The sequence below is a fragment of the Accipiter gentilis genome, chromosome 22 (assembly GCF_929443795.1).
Source record: "Accipiter gentilis chromosome 22, bAccGen1.1, whole genome shotgun sequence".
NCBI classification, from domain to species: Eukaryota; Metazoa; Chordata; class Aves; order Accipitriformes; family Accipitridae; genus Astur; species Astur gentilis.
The window spans coordinates 21,140,397-21,152,584 of NC_064901.1; the positions used below are offsets into that span (position 1 = coordinate 21,140,397).

The following is a 12,188-nucleotide window of genomic DNA, read 5'->3' on the forward strand; positions in this document are numbered from 1 at the left end:
GGACAGTTATGCTACATAAGTAGGCGACTGAGGGTTTTCAGCTTTTGGTTCAGCTTACCAAAAGAATTGAAAACGTAAGACTCTGACAGAAAATAAGTATCCTCATGGAAAGCTAGTAACAAAGCATTTCCCAGTAACATCTGCTCTCTCAGACAAACCTTGAAAGAGCCAGAAGTCCTCTGCAGTAACAGCCATCGCAAGGTTTTACAATAGGCTTAGTGGACAATGCCAATACACGCAACCAGAAGCAGCTGTACCTACTGCTGAAATGGTGTTTAACACAGCTTCAGCTAAAACAAACTCCATTCTCACCTACACTGAAGCCAAACATCATGTCACTGATCCTGTGCGCTCATGTAATTCTGAGAATCACTGAAGATCGAGGGTGGAAAGGACCTATGGAGATGCTCTAAGTCCACCCCCCCTGCTCAGAGTATGATGAATTACAGCAGGCTACTGGGGACTATCGCCAGTCAAACTTGGGTATCTCCAAAGATGGAGACTCCACAACCTCCTTAGGCAACCTGTTCCAGCATTTGGCCACTCTAACAATAGATAAAAAGTTTTCTTAAGTTCAAATGGAATTTCAGTTTGCATACATTGCCTTTTGTCCTTTCACTGGGCACCATTGAGAAGAGCTTGGCTCTCTTGTCTTCATTCCCTCAGTGACTTACACATATTGACAAGATCCACCCCTGACCCCTCTCTTCTCCAGGCTGAACACTCCCAGCTCTCTCAGCCTCTCCCCTCAAGTCAGAGTCTCCAACCCCTTACTCATCTTTGTGGCCCTTCACCGCACTCTCTCCAGTATGTTCATGCCTTTCTTGCACTGGGGTCCCAGAACTGGACAAAGCACTTCAAACGTGGCCATACCAGGGCTGAAGAGAAGGACCACCTCCCACAATCTGCTGGCAATGCTGCTCTTAATTCAACCCAGTATACTGTTGGCCTCCTTTTCTGCAAGGGCACATTTTCTGGCTCATGTTCAACTTGTTGCCCACCAGGACCCCCAGGTCCTGTTTTGCAAAGTTGCTTTCCAGCCAGTAGGTCCCCTGCCTGCACTAGTGGATGGGGTCATTCCTCCCCGGGTGCAAGACTTGGCATTTCTCTTCATGAAACTTGGTGACATTTGTTGGCTCATTTCCCAGCCTGTGAAAGTCCCTCTGAATAGCAGCACAACTTTCTGGTTCATCACCTACTCCTCCCAGTTTTGCTGAGGATGCATTCTGACCCATCATCCAGCTGATGAATGAAGGTGTTAAACAGTATGTATTGGTCCCAAGCAGATCCCTGAACAGGCCTAAGTCTGCTTTCCTGAAGAGCTTTTCCCACAATGCTGTCCTGTAGATACTTCCTTATTTATCCGCATACGCTCAAAGTGGGCCCCTTTTACCTATTTTGAGGCATGAAACCAAAGGAACAAGGTATGATGAAAGATCCAGAAAACATCCAGTTGCAAGACATAAGGCCAATTCACTTACAAATAAAACTTCATTACAGTACTCGTGCGTGCACTTAGCTAACATGTTAGTTTGTGAGGCACAAGAAACAATAAATGCATCCAGGAGCTGCAAAACAGTTGCAAAAAGCTCTACTGCATCAAAACTGCTACATTATCTTCCTACATATAGGAAATCCAGATGTTAAGTTTTGTTTCTCATAATACCAAAACTCTATCTGCTGAGTCCTGTAGCCATGTTTTGAGTATGAAATGCGGAAAAGACACAGCACCAACTAGCAACAAGGAGTGTACCTACCATGAGTCTCCTTGTATCACATCTAGCACAGCTTCTGATCAAGTACCAGAGCTTCTTGCCTACTCCGTTAAATACAGGTTGTTGACAGGTTCGCAGTCTGTATTGGTCTCAGCCAGACCCAATACACTGTCCCATCAACACACAACACACCAAGAAGGGACACAGAGTAGGAAGGGGAAGAAATTAATAAACAGATTGCAGCACTGTGTTACATGGGAAGCATAAACGTTGAGGGGCATAACATAGGAGGAAGTCACATGAGTCTTTACTGAGTATCTGAGACCGATGTGGTCTGAGAAAGGGCTCCTGCAGCAGGCACACTCATTCATACTATAAAACCAAGTTCCATACTTCTGGCTAGCAGAATTAAATTTGCAACACTGCTGCAAAGGAAATGACGGTGGCAGTACTAGCTTCAACTTGCACAGGTAGAAACATGGAGAAAAAAATCCTATCTCACAAGGCTCATTTATCTTGAGCAGAGTTAAGCATGCACTGTCTGACTGGTCTCAAAATATCCATTAATACTTGCAGTCCACAATAAGTTTAACAAAAAACCAGCCAAAACACAACAAAAAAATCAAAAAGCCCAGAACAAAAAGCTGCAAAAGCAGAGAAAGGGTACACTCCCTCCTAAGAAAACTTGATTACCTGCTGCAGACAGTGGTAGGGTTTGTGTGCAGGAAGGAGGGAGGTGGAGAACAACTCCACCTTTTCAGTGACAAATGTAGACAATAAAGAAAGCAGGTGAGCAGCACTGATGAACAGTAAAGCTATATGCCACCTTGGCATTGCCACTCTGCCAAGCAACGTTTACTTCTGGACACAAGGCACACATGAAAGAACACCCTCCATACAAACCAACGAGCTGTTGCACTTCCTCCTCTGAGAGTTCCTGCTTTCTTAGTTTCTTTATACCACCTTTGCTGCTTTCATTTCATCCCTTCTGCTCAGAGCTTGTCTTCTAGACATCATCTTTTCTGCACTCAGCAATCAGGACAGGATACAACCTGCCTAATTTTAGGCATCTAAGGTATCCACAGCAGAAAGGTACTCTTCCAAAGCTCCCTATATAATCAGTAATGAATAGACTGGCAGCTCCACAGAAGATTTAGAGCACCTAAGTTCAGCTCACTTCAGGTGATGAATCAGAGCAGAAGCTTCTTTTTCTCTGCTAACTATACAGGAAGCTTAGCCTCCCAAGTCAGATGCCCCCAAAATTACAGTGTAAATACCCCCCATAGTGCATCTAGCTGTGGATTCTTATTTCCAGTTGACTCACATCCCTCCCAATTAACACATTCCCAGACTTAGCAGATTGAGATGAACTACAGCTTGAGCTGCAAAAGCATAGACGAAAGACAAGAACAAAAAGGACTGAGCAAGAGCAGGCTTTAAAGCGCTAATAGCACTGTTTGGACTCTTTAGTTCACCTTTACTGTGCAATATTTAAGAGACTTCTGGACCGTCTCCAGCTCTCAGGTGTGAAGAGGCATATAAAGACATTGATACACAAAATATTATTAAAAATTTATTTTAGAAGTTTTGGAGTCACTCAAGCCTTAAGAGTACTCTAGTCTCTGGAATCAAATAGGGGATAGAATCTTACAAGGGTTCTGATGCAAGTTCATTTCCTCTGCCCTTCAATCTCCAGCCATTTGCACTCTTAATGTCCCAACCAAAGAATTCAAAATGGATCTGTTCACAGCTGACAACAGAGAAGTGTCTGTGTCCACAGAGCACCTTTGCTGCTAAATGGAAGAAGCAAGTGAACAGAGGCATAGAGCAAGCGGGGCATTACAAGCAGACAGCCAAATTAACGTTCTTCCATTCCAGCACACAAAGTACCCTGCCGCTTTCTAGCTGTCTATGCTTTTTGTATGCAACAGTGTACAGCAGGAGTGGACATCAAAATGAGGATGAGTAACTGCATAGATTCTCACTGCAGAATTTGATATTTTGGATGGGAGGGAAAGGCTAATTGGAAACAACACAACGAACCTTTTCTATCACATAAATGTGTATGTTAATGGTTTTCTCTCAATATTACCTACCATCCACTTTCAGGAGACATCTAGCTAGACAGGAGAACTAAACCCCCTTTTAGCTCAGAGGAGCATTTATCTGCATCAAAACCAATGCCACCAGCTTGGGAACTTTTGTGGGGTCTTTGCACAGGACTAGTATTTCAGAAGAGATGGCCTGTGGGTCATTCAAACGATAATGACATCAACTACCTATCAGCCTTCATTGTGCCAAGGTACAATGATACAGGATGACGCAGATTACAGTACAAGAAAAGGGGTAGCTGGGCTGCCAATTAAAGCACAGAGAAGGAAAAACCAAACTCACTGGTGTCTTGCAATACAGTGAAAAATGACTGATGTACTATAAAGATAGACCTGCTAGGGAGAATGTAGCGTCTGTGGATCAGCTATCGGATCACTGTGTAGCCACAAGAAGTTATGTACTACCAGTCGGTTTCTAGGCTTTGTTTTTTAAGCATTAACTGATTTCTACCTCTAGGATAGGGATTTCATTTGAAGAATGTTTGCTAAGAAGTTCACCTTCTGACCACACGATGTGGTATAACCCTGTAGCCACAGCTATAGAATCTATGAAGTAGAATTCTAAGATAAATACTAAGATAAAGTTAACTCACAGTGTATAACTTCATTCTGCCTTCGTCCAATCCATCCATGACATCAAACTATCAGGAGATCTTATTTACAAGATACTCCACTATGATCGAACAGCAACATTTCTGCATGAAAGGCTGCACTTTCACAGAAATTATAAACAGTTCTCAAATCTGTGATGAAGGTACAGGTATCTACAGCTCTCAAGTCGCAGAAGAACCTGAGTCATATTTTAAGCCTCTTATGTCATTTAGTGTCCACTGACGTAGATCACAGAAAGACCACAGAGAATGAGGTTACTCAAAGGTTCACATCTTTCCATATTAAGCAGTACCCAACAGACTTATAACAGAAACACTGCATAGAAAGCCACACGGCTATGTTCATTGATTTTATTACTCTACAGATCTGTCTATTGTGAAAGGCAGGATTAGATCAGGACACTAATCGAAATTCATGCAGTTGTCTTCGATGAAAAGGCAGAAGCAAGCTAATAGCAAAAAGCCAGTGACGGACAGCTGAAAGTACAGACACAAATCAATGTCCAAGTCTCAGGCAACTGTACAGAAAGCCTAGCCAGAGAATACATACCTACTAATAGTGAGAAAAACAAGGGTACATCAGAGACAACTGGGACGTGTTTTCCCATCAACTTTTGCTGGCCTTCTGGAGCTCTCAAGTCATCTTCGTCCTACTCTACACAGTTGTGCGACACTGCAAGCACATTTGAAGGATGGGGGCATCTCAGAATTCACAGCTCACTGACACTGTATGTGACAGAACAGGATTAGGTCAAGAAGACTTGAGCCATGGAAGGCAATCACACCTGCAATGCCAGAGGAACTGGAGAACCTGCCTGCACTATGGTTTCCAAGGCAACCAAAGCAGCCTCTTATCATGATCACTTTCATCATTAAAGCAGAAGTGAAAGGTTACTGGGCTAATTGTAGTTGCAGCAGCAACCAATACTCTATCCAATTGTATGTATCACAGGCTCATCGACATCAATTTTAACTGGCTTTAGGTTAGAGCCATTCACTTGTATTTGAACATTAGCCCTAAACACAGCTAGAGTGATCAACAGATTGGGAACATGCACCAGGAGGCACCTTAGCTAGTGGGTCTGGTTTGAAAATTTGACTGATGAGAGGTCATGGCCCTAATTCTTATTAGAACTATCACATGCTCAAATAAATCTTCCTGTCACAGAAGGAGGACAACATTTATCCACCATCTCAGCTGATTTTCATTCTGATGCAACGTCAAATCCTCTAACAATTGTGTGTTAGCAGTTTCTGGCTGAAGTACAGAAATTCACTTGAAGACACGTGACCTAGAATTCTCCCAGGGAGCCAAGCTTTGAGGAACAGGATAACTTATGTGATTTTGGGAAAACAGCAGCTGAACGTTACATTCTGAAGTCCTAGATCCCAATTAAAGGCAGGCTATCAATTGATTCTTACCTTCACCTATAGCCTCAGCCCTACCCCAGTGTAACAAGGCCACAGACAGCTTTGGCAACCCCAGCAGAGATAGCCAAAGCTGCACCATTATTGCTCTTGTAGCAGGTAATATCCTGAATAGACATGGACTATGGAAAAATCTGTAGTATCAAGCTCGCTCTTTGAAGAAATGCAACTGTTCAGTCTCTGGTCTGAATCTACTACCCTGAAACAGCAATGAAACCGCTCAAAAACTGTAGATGTAGAGTGTTGTATCACTTGACCCTTAAGCCAGGCTGAGTCTGGATCTCCCTGTGAGGTGGAGGAATCAGAGCAACTGTGTTGGATTGCATTTAAACAGATAAAGTCTGGTGGCAAAGCCAGAACAGACAAACATGATCTGTGTTCATGCAAAGAAAAATATTTTGTTTGTTGAGATGCACATAACTGAATAAATACCTATTCAAGCAAATTGAGGTGAGACAGAAACAATTCACAAAGCTAGGTAACTCTATCATAAACCAGTAAACTTTCATCTGCAGGTCTTCTGCTGAGTAAGAGAAATGCCAACAAACTGGCATCTGTGTCAATTTTTAAAGCCTCCTTCAAAGTTCCTTGGCAAACACTGATTTTCTTCTTCCTCCGAGCTTCCACTGAACTGAAACTAAAGTCTTCTTTGTTCCACTATACCATTAGCATGTCTGACCATCCTGAAGTAGTCAATTACTATAAAGCCTAAAGGAAAAGTTCACATAGGCAAACAAGAGGTCATAAGCACTTCATTGCAATGAAGTGCATCTTTCTTTTTTAAATATTAAAATGTACATCTGTCTACTACCAGATGCCAAAAAATATCCATGACTTGGCCCTCAAATTACTTAGCAGTGTCCTGCTCACAGTGTGATTTAGGACAAAGAGAAGTTTATAAAAACAAACAAACCAAACCCAACAACCATACCAACCAACCAACAGCAAAAAAACCAAGCCCCCAAAACAACCAAAAAACTCCACAACCAAAACCAACAGTGGGCAGAAATACTCAGCTTAACGAAAAACAAAAAAGCAGGAGGAGGTGGTAAACACAATACTGGGCAGTGTGTTCCTTGGATCCCGAGCCAAGCATGTTAACACTGATGAACTTTGCAGCAGTACTAACTTCCATTACAAAAGATGTAACCTCATCCTATGGAACCGTTCTTTGGTATCTCCTGGGAAGCACAGGGAAAAAAAAGAAGAAAAAAAGAAAGGAAAAAAAGAAAGAAAAGAAAAACCCCACTCTGTTGGTATGAAAATGCCAGAGAGCCCAAGAGACTAGAAGAAATGGCCCCAAGAGGCAGTGTTCCACTTGTATTGCCACATGCAATCAGCCAGTCCTATTGAATGAGAAGCCAAAACGTATTTACCACTTTCATCATCACTTTAGCAAACAACCACTTCAACTAGCTTTCACTGTATGGATATTTCCTTGGAGACCACAACCCCATCACTACGGCAGTTCCCAAGGAGAGAGGAGTCCAGAGGGTAGCTTACAGCCCACACTACCAAGAGCCTTAGGAGAGCTGCCAAATGAACTCTCAGCTTTTTTGATAAGTCTTGAAATAAAAGGGGGATGTGGAAGACTGAAAAATATGCTAGTGTTATACCAGTATTTTAAAAGGTTGAAATAGGATGAGACATGTCAGTCTTGTCAGCCTGACATTGATTCCAGACAAAATAATGAAAAAGCTGATATAAGACTCAGTTAATACAGGATTAGAGGAGGACAGTGTAATTACTGCCAATCAACATAGACTTTACAGGAAAATATAACTTGTCAAACTACCAACACTTTTTGGTGTGATTACAAGTTTGAATGCTAAAGGTAACAGTGTTGATGTAATATATTTTCACATGGTGTTTTACTTCGTGCCAGAAAGCACAGTGATGCAGCGTATCGTATCAGCTGATAGGTCTAAACTGCACCAGTAGATAAGGAGGCAGGCAGAAAGGTGCTACTGGGACTCGTTGTTGTTCCAGTGCTACATGCAAATTAGGCTGCTGGCATGGAGATATCTCTGTCTGTCATGTTGACTAGTATCGCTTCGTTCTCCCCCTGAACTCCCACCTACTCTACCCATCTGTTGCCACCTTTCCTATACTTTGCCTGGAAGTGCCTTGGCGCAGGGATGGCCAACAGTCCCTGACTAGTACAAAGGACTCTCTAATCCTGGCCTAAGCCCTGCGTGGCAGGCCAGAGTCATTCTGCCAAACCTACTGTGTGGCTCTACTAGCCCATCTGCTTATATAACCTGTAATTTTTAGTGGTTCATTAAACCAGACTGCTTTAAGAATTTATTCACAAGGCATGGAGCTTCCCTAGCTTCCCTAGCGTGGAGCTATTGTCTATAACAGCTGCATGAGAACGATACTTAAACAACCGAAAGATGTTCACACAAAGCAGAGAGCTGAAAGTAAACATGGACAGAACCTAACAGCAAGAGCTTTGACATCAAGATATTTAGTCAGAACACCAAAGTAATTCACACACCCACAAGATCTCTGTCCGCTGCTTTGATTTCCTCTCCGCATACAGCAGTAAGTGGGGCAGGTGACAGGAGACGTGTAAGTGGGTGTATTTTCCCAAACAACAGCTGTCACTCATACTCGACCACAGAAGTCTATTGTCAGTTTTTAGAAAGCAGTCAGGTTAGAAATACAAGGGGGTTTTGGCATCTTTTCTCAAATGCTGTAGAGGTTACATAAGAAATACATTTAGCATTTATGCATTTAAACATAATTCAGAAATGACAGTCTGGATACATGGTAGGATGAAGCAATTTAAGGCACTCAAGCTTAGATTAGCCTGTGTTAATAGGAAGATAGATGATTGATTTTCCCTCAGCCAAGGCTGGCAACCTCACCCATAACTACCAGCCCAGGGTTAAAGTACTTTTGAGCTTGAGTTGATGTTTTTCACTATGATAGTGAAAAAGAACTACCACAAGCTTTGGCAAAGACTAACTAGAAAGGAAAGCACAGTACCAGCGCTGGAACTTTCAATGGCTCTGAAATATAATACTGAAAATGACAACGCTACTGACCAACATAATGAACACAACAAATTCTCTTATTATTCCACATCTGCAACCTCATTTTCTAGTTCTCATCTATTGTGCCTCCACCTAATATTTACAACTTCAACTCTCCTGGTTTCTGCAAAACATTAACATGTTTTTGAGCACAAATGTAAAAAACATTTTGAAAGCTGAAAGCGTAGGTACAGACTAAAATAAACAGAATATTAAAACAACGTATCACAAGCAGCTGCTGCATTAGGAGAATTAAGTCAATAAAAGCCTTTCCTGCGGAGTCCCAGCCATTCCAGCATAAGGTTCCACACCACTGCAGGAGCCCACAAACCTTGCCTTAAGTAGGCTCAGCACAGTGCCATACAGAAAAGATTGATCTTGTTTTTTGAAAGTCCCATGATTACAATTTCTGCCTTCTTTTGTTAATCTTGATGTATATACAACAAACACCAAATATGTGCATTTGGGGGCTCAAATTCCCTAAAATGTGCAAGGACAAAGCACCAGGCTGTTTCCCAGCCACTAAGGAACAGGCAAACTGCGAGAAGGGCTGGAGGAGGGTTGAAGGCAGGTGTCTCCAGCAAAGCGGGGCCACACAGGAGTTCTGCAGTGTTGCTTGGCAGCAAGTAATTATCTGCCAGTGTGCCGTTTCCACGTGCCAACAGCCAAAGCCCACACAGGCAGCAAGTACGGGAAAGTACATGTGTCAGCTAAAGCTACAGGCTAGCTCCACTCTTCCCTAAGGAAAAAAAAGCAGAGGTGCTTCGGAAGCTAGCCTTTGGCTGAGCTCTGACTATTATTGCAACAGCAAGCTCTATGAATCATGCACTCAAACAAAAATGTCCAGGGAGACAGAAGTCTGGGAGATGCCAGAAATCTGTTATCAAAGACAAGACTACTGCCATACTAAATTAGCCATGCAAAACCCAACAACAGTTCCACCCCAAAACAGTTGGGAAAACTCCAATGAAAACTTTTAAGAACAGGTTAGATAAATCCTATCCAAAAGGGTTTAGGCATTGTTGATCATGCCTTAGGATAAGGATCACACAGCCTCTTGAGAAACCTTTTGGCACTCCTTTCAGTGGCAGTCCTGTGATTACCTGCAGGAAGGGAAAGAACTGCATCCCAACCTACCTGTCCACCCATCACCTCTTGTCCCCCCAGGCTCCAGGATGACTCTCTTGCACTGGGGTTAATTACAGAGCAACACAGACCCAGCCAAAAAAGACCCACCCTCAAGATATGTGTCATCTATAACCATCTCATTCATGAACTGCCAGAGTGCCATACTCCTCCTCTTTCCCCCACCTCCCTTCCCACCTCCACCTGCCCTTTAAGGTTCCCAAATGCCTGTGTGCTGTATGTGGTGGCAGCTGAGTTTTTTAATATGCACTTATTAAGATCCTAATTGAATCCCGCATTGCCTTGTGTGGGTCTTGCCAGCCGGAACATGAACAAGGCACCCTGTAATTCAATTAGAAGGACCTGCAGCAAGCTGATCATTAGTCTGTCAGGTTGTTAAGAAAAAGACATCTAGGAATAGGGGAGGAAGTTAAACAAAGGGAGAATTGTTAACAGCACCCCTCCCCAATTCATGCAGAGACTCCCATACACATACTTCAAGTGTGGAATCTGCAGTGCCCAAACATTTGAATGACAGCTCACCGCATCACTCCAACAGTCCTTTCTCTTGTTTCAGGCAACTTAAAGAGAGCCTCAAAAGTTGGAATTAAGACTTTTCCTCATCAATCCTCCTCTGCTCAGATTCATGAGAAAAATACCACTAACATACATGACTCCTGCAAACAAGGAATTCTCATTACCTGCCAAAACCCTGTTGACAGAGGAATGGGTGGCCAAGCCAGGCTGTCCCCGTTCATGGAAAATCCCAGCATAAGGCAAGTACTCTGGCAGCAAGAAGCGTCTGCAATAAAAAGAGAGTAACCTTACATGGAGAAAGACATCCCAATATACTACAGCCCTGGACAGCAACTGCATTACTTTGAGAAAACATGACTATATTCCAGCAGACTACAGTAGGGGGAAGACTGGACTCCTCTGCTTAGCCAACCACTTCACTGCTTCAAACAAGAGACAAGTTACAGATTAGAGCCTCCTCTGATCAATGTGGCTGTGAAGAACAGCATTAAGCAAATCCTTTACCTCCCACAATAGCTTCCTAATCTCAAACTCACACGTTGTGCTGAGAATCTCCAATCAGATTCTTTTCTCCTCCTATTCTGCCTTCACACCATAGCCCCAAACTGCATGTAAAAAGCACTAAAACCATGCTGTCCTTCAAATGTCACAGGATAAGCTGATCAGACTAACGTGCCATTTCAGGGGTCCCAGAAATTGCAAACCAAGAATACAACATCCCTGTGCAAGAAAAGGAAACCATCTGAAAGCACCAGAGAGCTGTACTGCAACTGGTACCTCCAGGATTCCCACACCCTTTTACTCTTACATGTACAAGCCTTACCTCGGGACAAAGCGCCCCAGTGACGGTGCAGACATGCGGGCATTCCGGGGAGCTCGGTGCCTGGATCGGTCTCCATTGTCCCTTCAGCAAAAGAAAAAAAATAGTATTTTTAATGTACAATAATATTATGTAATAAAGTATTCTCCAAGAAAAGAAAAAAATTCAACAATGTCACCTAGTCATCCTGAGTATGCAACTGAGATTTAATGGTTCTCTTGAGTATGTCACATGCTTCTGATGTTCCAAAGTCATACAACTTACTGTACCAAAGACTCCTCACAGTTTTACCTATGGGTAGCCTAATGTCCACTTTTTTCATTGTTTGACAATGTCTCAAGAGTATCAACAATACCACAGAGAGTCAAGGAATCAATGTCAGCACCTAAGCAAGTTAACAAGAAACCTTAGAATTTGGACTGGGAGACCAAAAGCAAGCACACTACAGTCCTGATGAGAACTTTCTGTTAGTCAAAGAGAACTTAAGTTTCACTTTTTCATGCCCGGAAGTGCAGGCAAAAGAGCATAATCTACAGACTATTCTTTTGCGCTCTTTCCCTCAAGGTCCAGTTTAAATGTCATCACAGTTTAAGATAATCTCACCTTTCACAAGCTTTTCCAGTGAAGCCAAAAATGTTGGGTGGTATTAGACAAAACTGTACCTCCTCAAAAACCTCTCACTGTTTCACAATAAATGTCTGGGCCTTGGGGAATGAGGAGGAAGGGTCTAGAATCTATTGTCCTACAGCAGACAAAGGAAAGTCTTCCTCCCCAGGAGGGCAGTGCAACACTGAACAGGT

The 12,188-nt window shown here is 42.8% G+C and overlaps 1 protein-coding gene across 7 annotated transcripts in view; it reads right to left on the bottom strand.

Moving 5' to 3' along the window:
* Window positions 1–12,188, bottom strand: part of AMBRA1 (autophagy and beclin 1 regulator 1) — a 135,036-nt gene that overhangs the window by 69,833 nt on the left and 53,015 nt on the right. For 6 of the 7 annotated variants that reach the window (XM_049825698.1, XM_049825691.1, XM_049825692.1 and 3 more), the window contains 2 exons: window positions 11,392–11,475; window positions 10,733–10,833 (listed from right to left, as the gene is read on the bottom strand). In XM_049825698.1, the coding sequence (XP_049681655.1) occupies window positions 10,733–10,833; window positions 11,392–11,475 (185 nt within the window). The remainder of the gene's footprint in view (window positions 1–10,732; window positions 10,834–11,391; window positions 11,476–12,188) is intronic. The other variant, XM_049825693.1, reaches the window with a different exon arrangement.